Consider the following 19,229-nt stretch of genomic DNA (forward strand, 5'->3'; position numbering starts at 1 on the left):
AAAGATACACGAAATTTTTGATCATCCTCCCAATACTTTTATTTATGTATTTACACGTTAAACACTAGAAATCTAGAAATCAAAAACTCTATCTCTAATATCTGTCGCACAAAGTGTAGTCGCAGGACTCCAGTTGGTCCAGTTTGAGGGGTCCGTATCATTTTCATAGGGTTGGACTTTCAGGCGTCGCAATTTTACTTGAAACTTCATTTTCATCGTCAATCCTTTCTTGAACAAACTCCTATTAGAAAGGCCTGGGAAAGGGTTTCTAATTTTTAACGTTTTTAATCAAATAGGTACTTGTATTTTATATTAAATGATGTTTAGTCTCACATTGTGGTGCCCAGTCATGTCAATAAAAGGGTTAACCTTGAGGAGTTTGTTTCTGTCTACTACTGACAAATTCACTTTTTTGGTGCTCATTTGCTCAAAGCCTCGTGTTGCAAGAGAAAAATCTAGGTTAATCCCATATCGCTAGGAATTGGCACCTATTGCACATGAACCTATCTGACATCTACATTAGTATGGTAATGAAACGGGGCACAGTTTATGTTGATATCTGTCACTTTAATACACCCATGTGACTATTAACCCTCGATGACAGGTGATCTTTAGCTAAATCCCCTTTAAGATGAGAGCTAAGTATTCATTTTTCGACAAAATCACAACTTTGGGTCGAGGTTGTGTTTTAATGCGTCTTTCGGGTCACTGGGAAGCTATTCGTTATGAAAACTCATTTATTTTCCCTACGCTTGAGGTTAGGTGGGGTCTGTCAGACCTGACCAGAATTCTATTCCTTTTAAAAATTTTAATTTTTTCAATTTAATTTTATTGTGACATGTCCGTTTGAGTTGTATGCTGTGTCATATGGCAACCCAGACGCTGGGCATCTCATCAATAAATCATTGATTGTTTCTCTCATCAGTTTCTAAAGACAGCCAGCCTAGTTAGCTTGAAGGGTAGCGCGTCTACCTTGTAAGCGCTAGGCCGCGGGTTCGATTCCCGCCCGGGGCCGATTTTATCCTAAATCCATTGATATCTGTCTCTTTAATACACCCATGTGACTATTAACCCTCGATTACAGGTGATCTTTAGCTAAATCCCCTTTAAGATGAGAGCTAGGTATTCATTTTTCGACAAAATCACAACTTTGGGTCGGGTTTGTGTTTTAATGGGTCTTTCGGGTCACTAGGAAGCTATTCGTTGTGAAAACTCATTTATTTTCCCTACACTTGAGGTTAGGTGGGGTCTGTCAGACCTGACCAAAATTCTATTCCTTTTAAAATTTTTAATCTTTTCAATTTAATTTTATTGTGACATGTCTGTTTGAATTGTATGCTGTGTCATATGGCAATCCAGACGCTGGGCAGCTCATCAATAAATTATTTATTGTTTCTCTCATCAGTTTCTAAAGACAGCCAGTCTAGTTAGCTTGAAGGGTAGCGCGTCTACCTTGTAAGCGCTAGGCCGCGGGTTCGATTCCCGCCCGGGGCCGATTTTATCCTAAATCCATGAGGTTCGTTCTCGGAACGGCTGGCTTCCTATCCTGTCTTTCTTCTCTCTTCGCTTTCGGACGATAAGGCCTTAGCAATTACAATTTCCTCTACCTAAAAATCTCTAAATAAAGTCAGACAAACCCGATCTCACCAATCAAGGGTTAACTTCCTCTGCACTGGTGGCACCTTACATCTCTTCAATTGCCCCTCTAAGCCAACACAAATGACACCAATAGATATGTGGCTGAAACCAATAAAAGTGGCTGAACACCTGGGCCTACCAGTAACAGATGGGGATGGAAGAACCTGATGGGACTTTGGCTACTACACCAACAACACCATCAAGGGTTAACTTCAATGTCACATTCCAATTTGAGCATTAGTACCTAACGTTTATCTAGGTATAATTTTATTAATATTCTCTTCACAAAGGCCTTAGCAATTACAATTTCCTCTAACTAAAAACCTCTAAATAAAGTCAGACAAACCCGATCTCACCAATCAAGGGTTAACTTCAATGTCACATTCCAATTTGAGCATTAGTACCTAACGTTTATCTAGGTATAATTTTATTAATATTCTCTTCACTCTAGTGCTGTTCTATATTATAGATAACAGATTAGTCGCAAATTCTAGAAGTGGGCTAGAAGGGGGATTAATAAATCTAGAGTTAAGATATGAACAATCATAATAGTCAAGATATCTATGTAATATATTCATGATTTCATGACAAACGAAATTTATCGCATGCGGTTAGTTTGTACTTTCTTGGTGGTATTGGTCTTGCCTTTTGCCTATCCCAAGTTCGAGAGAAACTCTCACCTTACAATACATATAGGCTTACGGGCAAGCCAATTATCAAATACGCGAAGTTACCTATGCTATGGGCAGATAAAAAACACCAATATTCTACTTTTATACGAGAATAACATTGTAAACCCAATAACAATCTCCTGCATTAGAAAGTAAATTCAAATAAACTATAGATAGAAATAGATAAATCTTTATTTAAGCTAAATAACCGACCCAATATAGTCCCACAATTGATCGACGCTATTCTGAGGTGTTATAGAAATGATAGAATGGCTGGTAGAATTTTCTACTATCCCATCGATCTGGAGAACAAGAAATTGGACAAATTGTATGCTCGTAAATATAGCTCTAGGGAGGGTGCAACTCAAGACCGAGAAACAGACTAACAATGCTGCGAACTTTGGAAACATAAAAAATATCCAGCTGGAGATTAAAAGCTATTAGAGAGTTATAAATAATATGGCGAGGTCCCGATATACTAGGGTACTCGTGACGAGATACAACATTGCAACATGGCACAGTGTACCCTATTTTATCTTGATCTAGAGAGCAGAAAGAGATTGATAGTAACGATTTTCTAGAGATGAATGGATTTGAGAAAAGCATTTGACTCTGTCAGAGACCTTGAACTGCAGATCCAGAGAGCAGAAAGAGATTGATAGTAACGATTTTCTAGAGATGAATGGATTTGAGAAAAGCATTTGACTCTGTCAGAGACCTTGAACTGGGAGAGAGAAGAGAGATTTATTTTGTCTTAACTGATTGTAGATATTTTGTCTTAACACAGAATAGGCCTCACATTATTCAGCTAGGGGACTGAAAAGTCCCTTGTTAAAAATACCTTGTTTTTGGAATGTCCAAACTCAAATATTGTGGTCTGAACATGTCTCGACATCTAAAAGTTTAATAAAGAGAACTATTTTGATTTGGTTTTGTAAGTCGAGTACCTATGGTATTACTTATGAGATTGGAGTACTCTTGGGTTATGAGAGCTTTGGTAGGTACTCATTATAGTTATGTGAGCTTTCGATATTCCCACAGTAGTTTGCTAAGCACATCTCGACCTTGTCATAATCATAACTGTGAAGAAGCACGTACCTACCTAGATAGCCACTGAAAAATTTACAACCTGTACGGTACCTACCTACCTACCTACCTTCTTTTATGAATGAACTCCCAAGCTTTACACTGGAGATCAAAATAATAGTACATTCGGATAGTAAGAGGACCTAATAGATGTAGGTAGGCACCTACCTAGATAGCCATTGGAAAATTTACAACCTGTACGGTACCTACCTACCTACTTTTATGAATGAACTCCCAAGCTTTACACTGGAGATCAAAATAATAGTACATTCGGATAGTAAGAGGACCTAATAGATGTCAATAGGTAGGTACAATTAATTATCCATCAACATTAGTGTGATTGGTAGGTACTTAAGTACATGATTATTTTATTTTATAGGTATCAATTGAGGATTAGAGTAGGTGCCTTATTTGGTGAGGTTAAGGACAAGGGAGACCCACTAGTTGTATGCCAATGCACGAATGACAAACAATAGGCAATAATAGTGAACGAGGTTCTAATAGTGGTGGTACCTTACCTTGTCGAAAAATAGAGCCAAGGAGAATCTAGTTGTAGTTCCGACTCAAATACATATGAAGGCTGAAAATATATTACTAGTAATGTATGGTCAGTCCCCTGGATCCCATGTAAATGAGGTAAGATCAAAAGGATTTGATAGAAAGGAGGAAAAAGGTTGTGGCGGTCTCTCCTGGTATAAACCCAAGCCCTGTGTGGACATGGACACTGCGTTTATTGACAGGTTATCGGTTTCCGACTTTCTCGCGCCCCACAAGTATAAATATCAGTTCCAGCACCTGCAGAGCCACGTCTAGCTGATGAGATCCAACAAGAACGAAACGCGTCCCAGGCTGCTCCCAGGTGCCGGTTTTGTAAGTCGAGTACCTATGGTGTTGCTTATGAGATTGGAGTACTCTTGGGTTATGAGAGCTTTGGTAGGTACTCATTATAGTTATGTGAGCTTTCGATATTCCCACAGTAGTTTGCTAAGCACATCTCGACCTTGTCATAATCATAACTGCGAAGAAGTACCTACCTAGATAGCCATTGGAAAATTTACAACCTGTACGGTACCTACCTACCTACTTTTATGAATGAACTCCCAAGCTTTACACTGGATTAGAATTTTTCTTTCTTTCATCACCAGTTTAACTGAAGACATGAGTAATCTTGCCTTTACTTAGGCTTTATAGCCTCGACGGTTTATATAGTGGCTTCTTGTTCTTCCTGGTAGCAGGAGGTTGTGGGTTCAAATCTCAAGGAAAACGTGAAATTTTGTCCTCAATTTTTCAAGAATTTTACCTCAGTAACAGTAGCGCCCTAATTCCAAGGAGTCGAGAGGTTGGGTGGTAGAAAATACCTTTGACATTACCCTCCCTCAATGGTTTTACTTTCCACTCTAGAGCCTGTTATTTATGTTTCTGTGGGTAGTGGATATGTAGGTAGGTAGTACACCTACCTACCTACCTACCTACCTGCATACATAAATAACTTATCAATATACCTACATTGCCTACATACCTACATTGCCAACATATGTACATAATTAACACGATAAATGTCAATATATCCATTCCGCTCGGCAAGGAAACTCACTATTATCTCTGCTAATCTTCACCACACACATTTTCACACCTACACACACCGATTTTTTTCTCACAAGTCAGGAAAAAAAAAGAGTAAAATGGTCGCCATTTATAAAAACTGGTTCCAATTACCGTCCTGACCTTGAGATGTCAATATGGCGACATTGGAGAGAGTAAAATGGTCGCCATTTATAAAAACTGGTTCCAATTACCGTCCTGACCTTGAGATGTCAATATGGCGACATTGGAGACCGTTGTGTGAAGGGTTGACACCTGAGGGTCACCGTTGTGTTGCCATGGTAACCCATGTGGGGCACTAGGGGCCTATTCCACAAACAACTCCATCCCAAATGCAGACTTGCGGAGTTTGAAATACGGAGTCATTCGTGAAATAAGTTACTGGCGACTGAACGGGCTTCCCCCCCCCACAGTCATCCATTGGGGTATGACTGTGAACTATGCGGAATATTGCTTAACTCTTGATAATAATATCATCAGGGACTAGTGTATTCAACTTTTTTTGTCACTTACTTTTTATGTTTTCATTTTTGTTATTGTACTTATATCTTATTTATTTTTCAGGACTGATTTCTTCCCAAATTTCCAATATCTCTTCGTGTACCTATTTTGCTCACAATCAATTTGAACACATTTATTTTCTTGTACTTCAGTGACCTTTAGAATTCACTAATTTGCCTAAATTAAACCAAGCAAATGTCCACTGTTTGTTAAACATGTTTACAAAATTCCATCAAAATTAAACAAACTCTTCATTGGTATTATCGAACTGAAGCCCAAAATCAGATGAGCAAATTTCCTCAGTGGCAAAATTAACATCAAACTCAGGACATTTTTGCCAAATTTCATCAAATTCATACAAAATGTTACAACATTCAGTATGGTGAAGCAAACAGTCTAGAATGCAAGATCATAAAGTGAAAATGTGGAACTCATTTTGGTCAGAGGAATGGGAATATTGTTGTCATCCGGGAGATCAAAGCTATTAATGGAAGCAAGTATCCACGCTGCAGTGAGGTGAAGTGTGAAAGCCTCCAGTCTAGAATCAGACGGCTGCAGGTACAGAACGGACTACGTACTGAACTAGACAAGAGTAGCTGTCAGTCTAGTTTTCGTCATCCATCCTTTTTTTTTACAACTGAGGTTACCTACATTTTGTATTTTTTAGGCTCTACATGGATTTAGACAGTGTCGTCATGATAACATAGAGGTACAAACACGTAGGCACGTGTGGTATGTCTTGCAAGTCAATGAAGCTTGTGTAAACTGTATTAGGACTCAAATCATCGAATTCTCAGAAGAATTGTTCCTGTCAGTAGTTTGTTTTATTTTTATTGGATTGCTTTTTTAGTAGTTTTTAGTAATTTTTCTTCGGGTCTTCTAATTCTCAGAATTTCCAGACATCCTGTGACTCATCATTATTTCTAAATCCATCTTTAGAAATGAAATACCCAACCCCATTTTTACAATCTCATTAACTGTTCATCAATTTTTGATCTTTTTCATGCCCTTGACTTTTTTTTTCTCTCAAACTCTAGTCTCAGTACATCAGACTACACTCACAGCTAAGTCTACAACCCAATGTTACAGTGTGTTATATCTAAGCATACCCAGTTAGTCCAGTTACTTGGAGATTGTTTGCTCAACAGTATCCAATAATGCTAAGAGCAAGAGCAATAACACCCCGACCCCAGAAAGTAGTTCATAGATTTCAGAAAAACTATTCTATAATTTCAATCTAATTCATAGAAACACATTCCAGAGTTCGATTGTTGAAAGTAATTTTCTCCATAATAAAGTTAACCAAATTTTTGTTATGGAGAAAATAATACAAATTTTTGTTATGGAGAAAATAATACTTTCAAGACGTATACACGTATACAGCTAGTTGTACACAAGTAGGTAAATGCAATTTATAAGGCATTATGTTGTTCGTAATGAGTAATTCTAGCTATTTGGTTTGGAAAAAATCTAAATATATCACCACTAATCTAACATCATAGTGATGGGTGCCTTCTCATTATATACAGCTAGTTGTACACAAGTAGGTAAATGCAATTTATAAGGCATTATGTTGTTCGTAATGAGTAATTCTAGCTATTTGGTTTGGAAGTATAGAGAAAATAATACTTTCAAGACGTATACAGCTAGTTGTACACAAGTAGGTAAATGCAATTTATAAGGCATTATGTTGTTCGTAATGTAATGAGTAATTCTAGCTATTTGGTTTGGAAAAAATCTAAATATATCACCACTAATCTAACATCATAGTGATGGGTGCCTTCTCATTTACATAGTCACCTTTTACTCTTAGCAACTCTTTTGTTATTGATAAGTGATGTGGCTATTTCAGTAGGTAGTAGGTATTAGGTCTGTTGGTAAAATAAAAATAAAAATAACTGCCAACAAATTGGGAAAATGGGGAAAAAAGTTCTGTCTTCTTTTCCAATTTGACTGTTTCTTATAGTTTCTTTGAACTTTAAAGAAGAGAAGGTTTTATTTAGATTTTTTTTTAATAAAGACTGAAAATTATTCAAACCTGACACCTAAGTATTGCTATTTTAGATTGAACTGTCAGATATTTGTAGATTTGTACCATATTAAGATGCCAAAGTAAGAGGTATTTATTTTTTTCCTCATGTTTGAAAATCACACCAATGTCAATCTCAATAGATAGATGTGTAGTCTTTAATTTCACAGTTAGAAATGAAATCAGAATCAAACATAACAGAATGTCACCTGTTTTTACAAAAGTAAAAATAAAACTGTCCATTTTATTTACTTACGTATAAACTGAACGTTTTTACATGCATCTGGTGGTATTTCTTAGATTTTTTTCCTCATTTCTCTAAATTCTCTCCAATTTTGTTTTGCCCATAAGGTAGTCAACCTATGATAGAAATGAAAGGAACATTGCAAATAAAAGTGTATTTTTTTTTCACAATGGTAGGAAGTGAATTCAAATCCAGTAACAATACCTACTTGGCCATAATGTGCGTGAATTTTCGAAGAATTCTCATCACAATGGTAGGAAGTGAATTCAAATCCAGTAACAATACCTACTTGGCCATAATGTGCGTGAATTTTCGAAGAATTCTCAAGTTCATAAAGTAGGTAATTTATGCATTTTTTTGTGTGTTTTATTAATTTGTTCAACTTGGACATTCAATGGATTAACAATCAATTTATTACCTAGGTATCTACTCAATGCATGAATATTGGTGATTCTTCTCCATCTAATTGCAATAGGTAATAGGTTAGCGTTTTTCCTCCATGCATTATTTTATTAGGTAAAAACCTTATTTTTATTAGGTAGGTATTTAAGGCATTTTACTCAGTCAGTCATTCATTCTTTCGCTTATAAGATTGCTTCTTAATTACTAGGTATTACTTTTGTACCTACTACCTACTCTGATCCAAGTGTTGAAATGGTCAGCCCACCAAGGTACCAGCCACTTATATCGGTGCTAGTTTAGCTTTCAAGAGATCGATTCCAGGTGGGGCCAAAAATTTAAGAAAAGACTTCATGTCAAATTTAAATTTCATTTTCACTTCTTAAAGATACTTTTTCACAGTTTTGATCTCAGATTTTCTGGACTTTTTGCAACATTCATCTAATATTTGACATTCCATTAAACGTTGTAACCAAATACATTATTTAGATTTTTTTTTTTAAATAAAAAGACTGAAAATTATTCAAACCTGAAACCTAAGTATTGCTATTTTAGATTGAACTGTCAGATATTTGTAGATTTGTACCATATTAAGATGCCAAAGTAAGAGATATTTTTTTTTTCCTCATGTTTGAAAATCACACCAATGTTAATCCCAATAGATAGATGTGTAGTCTTTAAATTCACAGTTTGAAATGAAATCAGAATCAAACATAACAGAATGTCACCTGTTTTTACAAAAGTAAAAATAAAACTGTCCATTTTATTTATAATCCCAATAGATAGGTAGATGTGTAGTCTGTAATTTCACAGTTTGAAATGAAATCAGAATCAAACATAACAGAATGTCACCTGTTTTTACAAAAGTAAAAATAAAACTGTCCATTTTATTTACGTATAAACTGAACGTTTTTACATGCATCTGGTATTTCTTAGATTTTTTTCCTCATTTCTCTAAATTCTCTCCAATTTTGTTTTGCCCATAAGGTAGTCAACCTATGATAGAAATGAAAGGAACATTGCAAATAAATGTGTATTTTTTTCACAATGGTAGGAAGTGAATTCAAATCCAGTAACAATACCTACTTACTTGGCCATAATGTGCGTGAATTTTCGAAGAATTCTCAAGTTCATAAAGTAGGTAATTTATGCATTTTTTTGTGTGTTTTATTAATTTGTTCAACTTGGACATTCAATGGATTCACAATCAATTTATTTCCTAGGTATCTACTCAATGCATGAATATTGGTGATTCTTCTCCATCTAATTGCAATAGGTAATAGGGTAGCGTTTTTCCTCCATGCATTATTTTATTAGGTAGGTATTTAAGGCATTTTACTCAGTCAGTCATTCATTCTTTCGCTTATAAGATTGCTTCTTAATTAATAGGTATTACTTTTGTACCTACTACCTACTCTGATCCAAGTGTTCAAATGGTCAGCCCACCAAGGTACCAGCCACTTATATCGGTGCTAGTTTAGCTTTCAAGAGATCGATTCCAGGTGGGGCCAAAAATTCAAGAAAAGACTTCATGTCAAATTTAAATTTCATTTTCACTTCTTAAAGATACTTTTCACAGTTTTGATCTCAGATTTTCTGGACTTTTTGCAACATTCATCTAATATTTGACATTCCATTAAACTTTGTAACCAAATACACACTGTCCATTGTTTCAGATGAGGTGAATTCCCCCCTCCCCTATTGTCACTCTCTCCCACCACATCACTTCCCCTCCAGCGCCAGCTCAAGTTATCCCCACCCCCTCTCCTATAGTTCACAATGGAAGAGCATACACATCCACACCTAGGTGTCACCTCCATGGACAATTCTGCCTCTCAACACTCCACGTCCAATTCCAGCGACAGCGAGGAACCCAAAGATCTCAGGTAGAATAGAATAAATTCTATCAATCGAATGATAGAATGGAATTTACAAAAAGCCCACTCTGAGGCTTAGGTGGAATAGAATAGTATAGAATATGCCTTGTTTATCCTGCTCGAATGAGACTAAAAAGTCCCTTTACCCCAGCAGTCTAAACAAGGTCTCATGTATTTTATGGTACGTTGGGGTATATCCACTAACATACAAATCACAATGCATAATATATTCTTATTAAATTGTAACGTTAGTTGATGTCATTGTAAAGAACCAAATAAAATTACATTCTTTGGAAAAAAAAAAAAAAAGAATAGAATAAATTCTATCAATAGAATGATAGAATGGAATTTACAAAAAGCCCACTCCGAGGCTTAGGTATAGGGGCAAACAGCCCCAAAAGATGGGTTAAGCTTATACGAATGAAGTTAATGAGAGAAGAAAATAGAAATACCTATCTAGAATGAAGTAGAATGGGAGAGAATAGAAATACCTATCTAGGATAAAGTAGAATGGGAGAGAATAGAGTAGAATGAAGAATAGAATAGAATGGAGGAGAGAAAATGATAGAATAGAATGTGGAGAGAAGAGGATACCTAGTACAAAATTAAAATGAAATAAGAGTGTAAAAAAAGTCTGGTCCCAAATCAAGATCACTTAATTAGCTTACCTAAATTTTGTCATCAAGCTTCTGGTTAAAATGTCGAGGTTTTCTAAATCCGTCTCACTCCATTTTACAACTCCAAATGAGTATGTGACTGGAGCGCAAAATGTGCGATGTCGTTTAGACAAATCGGATACACTGTTTGAGAGTTGGGTAGGTAAGTATGAAGAAACAACGCCCTCTCTGGCTCAAAATCTTCTTCTACCTTATCCCAATTCTATTTGGGGTCGGCGTTTCCATCTTAGCTTAGGTATGGCTTGTAAGGTAGGGCGCTTGCTTTGTAAGCGCTAGGTCGCGGGTTCGATTCCCGAGATCAATCCTCTTAAAAAAGTCCTCTCTCTGACGTGTACTAGCCAAAGTTTTGGTCTTTGAACGAAATCTTTTGCAAAACTGCTTTTCCCAAACTTCATATCAACTATAGGTAGTAAGTATTAACGCCATACTTAACTAAGAAATAGGTTGATATTAACGGCATAACTAACAATTTATTACTGAAATGTTCGCAGCATGAATCACCACAAGACTGTGAAGAAGTTGAAGCCCATACCTCCGCCTCTGGATCTCAGTCAGAGTTCTCAGATATTGGATTGCAAAACCAGTGGCGGCTCTGCAAGCTCTTCGCCCTCTCATACATCCGCGTCGCAGAAAAATCTACCCTTCAGAAAAAGGTAAAAAAAAGTTGGCTCTAATCTTCTAATTTACCCTTCAGAAAAAAGGTAAAAAGTTGGTTCTAATCTTCTAATAAACCCTTCAGAAAGAGGTAAAAAGTTGGTTCTAATCTTCTAATTTATCCTTCAGAAAGAGGTAAAAAGTTGGTTCTCATCTTCTAAATTTTGGCTCTAATCTTCTAATTTACCCTCCAGAAAAAAGGTAAAAAGTTGGTTCTAATCTTCTAATATACCCTTCAGAAAGAGGTAAAAAGTTGGTTCTAATCTTCTAATTTATCCTTCAGAAAGAGGTAAAAAGTTGGTTCTCATCTTCTAAATTACCCTTCAGAAGGAGGTAAAAAGTTGGTTCTAATCTTCTAATTTATCCTTCAGATAGAGGTAAAAAGTTGGGGTTCTAATCTTCTAAACCGAGGCGCATTAGGTGGAAAAAGACATGGTAAAAGAAGAAGAGTAATACATGCAGTAATTCACTATTTGCCTGTTATGTAATCTAACAACATGCATACTTCTTACTTCCTTTTGACTTGAAACTAGTAAAGTAGCAGATCTTGTTAAACTGCTGTAGAAAGAGTACTTAATTTATAATTATGTATTTGTTACAAATTTTCATTGTTTTATTTCAAGTTTTTTCTCTCATTTTTCCATTCCATTAAGTCATTGTTGAACTTGATTTTCCAGAATCACTCAGTACAAGTAACGTATCCATTTATATTAATATTTATAGTAGATGAGGAGGCTCTTAACCTTCTGACAAACCATGGCGGATCTTACCACTGAGGGTTAACACAGTGTCAAGGGTTTTCCTTGACATCGCCCATTTGATTTACACAGGCCAGTATGTTGGCTCTAATCTTCTAATTTACCCTTCAGAAAAAAGGTAAAAAGTTGGTTCTAATCTTCTAATATACCCTTCAGAAAGAAGTAAAAAGTTGGGGTTCTAATCTTTTAATTTATCCTTCAGAAACAGGTAAAAAGTTGGTTCTAATCTTCTAATTTATCCTTCAGATGGAGGTAAAAAGTTGGGGTTCTAATCTTCTAAACCGAGGCGCATCAAGTAAGTGGAAAAAGACATGGTAAAAGAAGAAGAGTAATACATGCAGTAATTCACTATTTGCCTGTTATGCAATCTAACAACATGCTTACTTCTTAGGTACTTCCTTTTGACTTGAAACTAGTAAAGTAGCAGATCTTGTTAAACTGCTGTAGAAAGAGTACTTAATTTACAATAAGTATGTATTTGTTACAAATTTTCATTGTTTTATTTCAAGTTTTTTCTCTCCAGTAATTCACTATTTGCCTGTTATGTAATCTAACAACATGCTTACTTCTTAGGTACTTCCTTTTGACTTGAAACTAGTAAAGTAGCAGATCTCGTTAAACTGCTGTAGAAAGAGTACTTAATTTACAATAAGTATGTATTTGTTACAAATTTTCATTGTTTTATTTCAAGTTTTTTCTCTCATTTTTCATTCCATTAAGTCATTGTTGAACTTGATTTTCCAGAATCACTGAGTACAAGTAACGTATCCATTTATATTAATATTTATAGATGAGGAGGTTCTTAACCTTCTGACAAACCACTTATGGCCGATTTTTCCACTGAGAGTTAACAGTGTTAAGGGTTGTCCTTGACATCGCCCATTTGATTTACACAGGCCAGTATTTTTTTTTTTCCAAGATGTTTGACAGAAGGAACTGTAACTGCTATGATCTTATCGTCCCGAAATTGAAGAGAGAAGGAAGACAGGATAGGAGAAAGCCAGCCGTTCCGAGAACGAACATGGTACTTACGTAGAATGCTGGAAACGAAATTCTTTGTTGTTTTGTATGATCTTGACACCTTAACTGGGAGGTCCTGTGAGTCTGTTATCTTTTCCCTGAACCATCTCCTTGTGGCATTTGCCAACCAAACGATTAGTAACTTGATTTTAACCAAATATCCTTTCGTTCCTCTGTTTCCAGTGACCGACTCAGTGCCAAGCAATGTCTGGAACATGTCTGGTTCTCCCAAGTATCTTCCCCTTCTCCTCCCCCCGCCCCTCACATGGTGGAGACAAACAACACCAGTCATGACGTCACCAGTGACGTCACAACATGTAACGGTGATGAACCTGAGCACCCCCTAGCGTCTGAGAAACAAACTGAATGTCCTGCCAATGAAAGTACGAGTACACCAGTAAGAGCTGTATCCAGTCCTCTGGTGAATAGGAAACTAAACAATGAGGAGAAGAAATCAGAAGCCACAGCAGAAGATCTGTCACCAATCAAGACAAACAACAAGGAGGATACAGATCAGACTGCTAGCAACAAGCAAGATGATTCTACAAGTAGCAAAGAGAAAGACAATACACCCAAAGGTATGAATGGCGAACGACGGCGATCCTTCATGAAGAATATGGAAGATCTTGTAAAGAAACTAGAAGAGTTGGATTATGATACAAACAAGAATAACAAAGATGATAAGGAAGAGAGTAACCTACGTCGCGCAACAAGCATGCAAACCATGCCTGTCCCTAACCTGGTGCGATACAAACTAGATGCCAAGTTCAGTAAGAATGTTGTTATTGATGATGATCCATTGTTCAAATACAAGAGACTGTTCATCTTTGATGATATGAGTGATACCTCCTCCCCTCCCTCCTCCAACTATGGTTCCATGTCCTCGGATAACTCATCCATGAGTGACTCTGCCAGTGATTCCATCAGTGAAATGTCTCTGGACTCCTCCAGTGATCGCTCCAGTATCATTTCCCTGGATGATACATTGGATGTGATGTACAGTAAGAATCATCGCCATTACTCCTCCTGCTACAATGTATGGGAAGCATACAGGAATAAAACAAACACCAGGGTATGGCCCAGAGAGTGTGATGGTTCATTTGCCCGCGCGCTGTCTCGCTTTACCACCACACCTGTAGATCCTGCTAAGGAAGGATTTCATCCTCTGCGGAATAAGAACTCGCTGACCATCTTCAAGCCTGCTGCTAATGGACGGAAGTGTATTGGATTGGAACTAATGAAGGAGAGGAATGGGAATATTGTTGTCATCCGGGAGATCAAAGCTATCAATGGAAGCAAGTATCCACGCTGCAGTGAGGTCAAGTGTGAAAGTCTCCAGTCTAGAATCAGACGGCTGCAGGTACAGAACGGACTACGTACTGAACTAGACAAGAGTAGCTGTCAGTCTAACGATATGTTCTGAGCTCCAAGTCAAAACCCAATGTCAGCCATTACTGTGATACCTGCAACGTCTCCCCCATGTCTTCCCTGTGTTTTATTTATTTTGAATTTCCCGCGCGCGACTCCAACACTCAAACAGCTAGTCATTATACATTATACATATTATACCGTCCTAGGCCTAGAGTAAAGGATGTCAAACTCCAAAATTTTGGCAGACCGAAATTCTGTGAGTGTAAATTTTGAAATCGCAAGATCATCAGAGGTTTTAGTTTTGTAGTCGCGCGTTCTTCTGCCACCAATGTGTATTGATGACTCCTGTGATATCTGACTCAGACCGGGATTCTATTTCAAAAATAAAATCCCCACTCCAAGTCAATGTGAGAATGACACTAGTTTCATAGGACTTGGTACAGTCTTTGTTCATAGGACAATCAAATGAGGACATCTATGAAAGAAGGCCCATTTTTTGCAATTTTCTGTTGAAAAATGGTCATTCTTTCACAGACTGCCTCACGTCACTTCTTTCTCTCTATGTTTTATAAACTCTTATCTAAATGTATGTTATTTATAATTTAATATGGTGCCAATTTTTGTACAAATATTTATACACCCCCCCCCCCCCCTTGCTCTGTTTTATAATGAGTTTTATTTTGCTTTCTATTATATTTTGTAAATTAAGTGTTCTGTTAGTTTAACTATCATCTTGTTTAAGTTGAGTTCATGTTCGGACCATAGGATGAGAGTTTTGGTCAAAATTAAGTCTGCTATGATGTATAATTCAAGTACATTGTTGCTTTCGAGCCGATTTACATACTTTGTCTAACATTTGACATTATGTTTGTTTGTATGCTTGTATGGACAGTGGAGGTGCCTATGACAAAAAGCAGGTACCTATGTAGGTATTACGAGAAATTTAACAAGAGGGGTTCATATTGAGGTAATGAGAGATTAAGGGAAAGAGAGAGAGAGAGAGAGAGAAGAAAGAGCAGTAGGAGGGAGAGAGAAGAGAGATTTATTTTGTCTTAACTGATTGTAGCACAGAATAGGCCTCATGTTATTCAGCTAGGGGACTGAAAAGTCCCTTGTTAAAAAGACCTTGTTTTTGGAATGTCCAAACTCAAATATTGTGGTCTGAACATATCTCGACATCTAAAAGTTTAATAAAGAGAACTATTTTGATTCTATCAACAAAAAGTAAAACAAAAGTAATTGTTGTTTTTATTTTTGATTTTTTTAGGTAGGTATATATCTGTAGTTGTTGTTGTGGTCCCCTATTAGGAACAATCCAAATTCGAAGGAACTACCTATAGTAAGGAGGGGAGGAAGGTACCTATCCTTTCTTACTGAAATACTTTTTTTAAATACGTTTGACGGAGGGATCTGTTCGGTATTATCGTTCCGAAAGCGAATAGGAGAAAGCCAGCCTTTCCCAGAAAGACCAAGGATAAAATCCGCCCCGGGTGGTAATCGAACCCGCGACCTATACCAAAATACTTTCCAAAAAGTTGGAAAACAACGAAAAAATTGTTTAATCAGCCTCCCATCTATGTGATGACCAATGCTGACGTTGCTTAACATCTGTGATACCTATCAATAAATTTCTTTTTAAATCTTTCTCGAAGAATCTGAAGGTCCCTTTGAATGAAAAGGTCTACTTCTCAAAAACTTCAACGTACCAAAAGTAGGTACCTACCACTTTTGAATTTTTGAAAACAAAACAGAAATCCCGCGTAAAATAAGCGCATACGTAGTTCCAAAATATCTCACAGGTGGCGCCACGTTATGGGTAAAAAATTTTCCTATGGTGGCGCTCTCTGCGAAACTTTGAAGAAAAAGTCCCACGGCGGGATTTTATATGCTACACTGAGGGATTCAGGGGATTTTTATACAGAGATGGGAAATGTAATCGATAGTACATTAGTTTAGTTAAATTCCCTTTAGGTTCAGGAACTGGTTTTGTTCTAGAGTTCTTGTGAAATCAATTTTTAGTCCGTACTCTCGAAGAATCTGAAGGTCCCTTCCCTTTGAATGAAAAGGTCTACTTCTCAAAAACTTCAACGTACCTACCAAAAGTAGGTAGGTACCTACCACTACCACTTTTGAAAACAAAACAGAAATCCCGCGTAAAATAAGCGCATACGTAGTTCCAAAATATCTCACAGGTAGCGCCACGTTATGGGTAAAAAATTTTCCTATGGTGGCGCTCTCTGCGAAACTTTGAAGAAAAAGTCCCACGGTGGGATTTTATATGCTACACTGAGGGATCAAGGGGATTTTTATACAGAGACGGGAAAATGTAGTCGATAGTACATTAGTTTAGTTAAATTCCCTTTAGGTTCAGGAACTGGTTTTGTTCTAGAGTTCTTGTGAAATCAATTTTTAAGGGGATTTTTATACAGAGATGGGAAATGTAGTCGATAGTACATTAGTTTAGTTAAATTCCCTTTAGGTTCAGGAACTGGTTTTGTTCTAGAGTTCTTGTGAAATCAATTTTTATTCCGTCCTTCCTTTAATATTACAATAGTAATAAAAAAAAGTATATGGGACGGACTATTGTATTTCACCTAGAGTTACTTGATCGTATAGGTATCACTCATTCTCTTTTGTCCTAGAATTTAGGTGATTATTTTTTCAGCTTGGCTTTTAAAATTAGTAGGTACCTACGTGAGGACAGGATACAGGACAGGATACAGGGTGATAGTAAGTCAGCCGTTCCAAGAAGCAAGAACGAAACTCATTTTTTAGGATAAAGTCCGCCCAGGGCGAGAATCGCACTCACAGGAGTGAACTTCAAAAGCCACTTGGAGCGCAAAATGTGCAATGTCGTTTAGACAAATCGGATACACTGTTTGAGAGTTGGGTAGGTAAGTATGAAACAACGCCCTCTCTGGCTCAAAATCTTCTTCTACCTTATCCCAATTCTATTTGGGGTCGGTGTTTCCATCTTGTATTCTACTCCTCCATTTCCGCTTATCCAATGCTTCCTCTTTTCTCCATCCCTTCTCTGGCTCAAAATCTGACGAGAAAATTCAATAGTGTTGAATCGAAGAGAAAAGTACGTCCGTCCTTCCTTTAATATTACAATAGTAATAAAAAAAAGTATATGGGACGGACTATTGTATTTCACCTAGAGGTACTTGATCGTATATAGGTATCACTCATTCTCTTTTGTCCTAGAATTTAGGTGATTATTTTTTCAGCTTGGCTTTTAAAGTACCTACGTTAGGACAGGATACAGGATGATAGTAAGTTAGCCGTTCCAAGAAGCAAGAACGAAACTTTTTTGTTTAGTATAAAGTCCGCCCAGGGCGAGAATCGCACCCACAGGAGTGAACTTCAAAAGCCACTTGGAGCGCAAAATGTGCAATGTCGTTTAGACAAATCGGACACTGCGGACACACTGTTTGAGAGTTGGGTAGGTATGTAGGTAAGTATGAAGAAACAACGCCCTCTCTGGCTCAAAATCTTCTTCTACCTTATCCCAATTCTATTTGGGGTCGGCGTTTCCATTTTGTATTCTACTCCTCCATTCCCGCCTATCCAATGCTTCCTCTTTTCTCCATCCCTTCTCTGGCTCAAAATCTGACGAGAAAATTCAATAGTGTTGAATCGAAGAGAAAAGTACTCTTCGACCTTCAAGAAATTTAGCTAAACATCTTCACATGTGGGAATTTATATTTTTCAAAATTCCCACTCATTTTTTCTCTCTGAGTGTAAACGCAAAAGTTCTTCTTCCACAAAAAAGTGTTTATTTATAAAAATGGCGTCACTTTGAATGCAACAAGTGTGTACAGATTCCTTTATTATTCAATCAGTAATAGATTCATTATTTTAATACTTATTTTATTTAAATTTACATTTTCTAGTTGCTTTTTTAAGTAAAAAATATTTATTTCTTGTTTTAAGTTATAGTTTTCTACATTCCCCAGCTCGTCCTTGGATTTATTCGGAAGAGATGTGAGTAGTTTTTTTCAAGTTTATTGTCATCTCTCATCTCCTTTGTGTTAATGACCCTTGCTTTTGTTTGGCCTTGAAGCTTGAAGACAAGTGAATCAAGTCTTCAGAAATAAAAAATTAAATTCTTAAAATTTCCATTAGTAGCTAACTTTGATCAGTAATCTGTCTGGAGTGCCTTGTTCTCAGTTGTGATAGTGCAATCCAATCTTATCTTCTCATGTTCTAAGTATGTGGTTTCATAAATAGATTATGATTGGGAAAAAAATTATCATTTCCAAGGAATGAATCAAAACAATACACCACAACTATGGCAAGAGTTGTATTTCACTGAAAAATGATAAAATCTTGCAAGGTAAGGTATAAAATTTTCTAACAATGAGTTTCTATTGCTTGCTCGGGTGTCCAGTGGATTGTTCTACCTCTCAGTGTAGCAGGGGCAACTATTCTGTCAACTCATAACTTGCCTGCTACTTTATGAGCTATGAATCATTGACCTATAACCACTTTTTACAAGGGGCTCACACCTAACTCAACTCCTCTTTCATTGTTTTAATTAAATAATGAGCTTCAGTTTATTTTTGTTGAGAAGGTAACAAGTGCAAATAGACAAGTGTACACTAGAGCTAGAATTTGGTTGAGTATTTATTTCATAAAAAAAAGTAAGTGTACTTTGAATGAATGTGTTAATTTGTAATTGTGTGATCATCATGGATTT

At 36.7% G+C, this 19,229-nt stretch overlaps 1 protein-coding gene across 1 annotated transcript in view; it reads left to right on the plus strand.

Annotated features, from left to right (window-relative positions):
- LOC103509983 (dentin sialophosphoprotein-like) overlaps positions 1 to 15,762 on the plus strand; it is a 20,110-nt gene extending 4,348 nt beyond the window's left edge. The window contains exons 4-6 of the mRNA XM_026824163.1: positions 9,944 to 10,056; positions 11,216 to 11,377; positions 13,340 to 15,762. Of these exons, the coding sequence (XP_026679964.1) occupies positions 9,944 to 10,056; positions 11,216 to 11,377; positions 13,340 to 14,579 (1,515 nt within the window). The 3' untranslated portion in view covers positions 14,580 to 15,762. The remainder of the gene's footprint in view (positions 1 to 9,943; positions 10,057 to 11,215; positions 11,378 to 13,339) is intronic.
- The last annotated feature ends 3,467 nt before the right edge of the window (positions 15,763 to 19,229 follow it).

The sequence above is a fragment of the Diaphorina citri genome, unplaced genomic scaffold, assembly GCF_000475195.1.
Source record: "Diaphorina citri unplaced genomic scaffold, Diaci psyllid genome assembly version 1.1 scaffold550, whole genome shotgun sequence".
In the NCBI taxonomy this organism is placed as follows: domain Eukaryota; kingdom Metazoa; phylum Arthropoda; class Insecta; order Hemiptera; family Psyllidae; genus Diaphorina; species Diaphorina citri.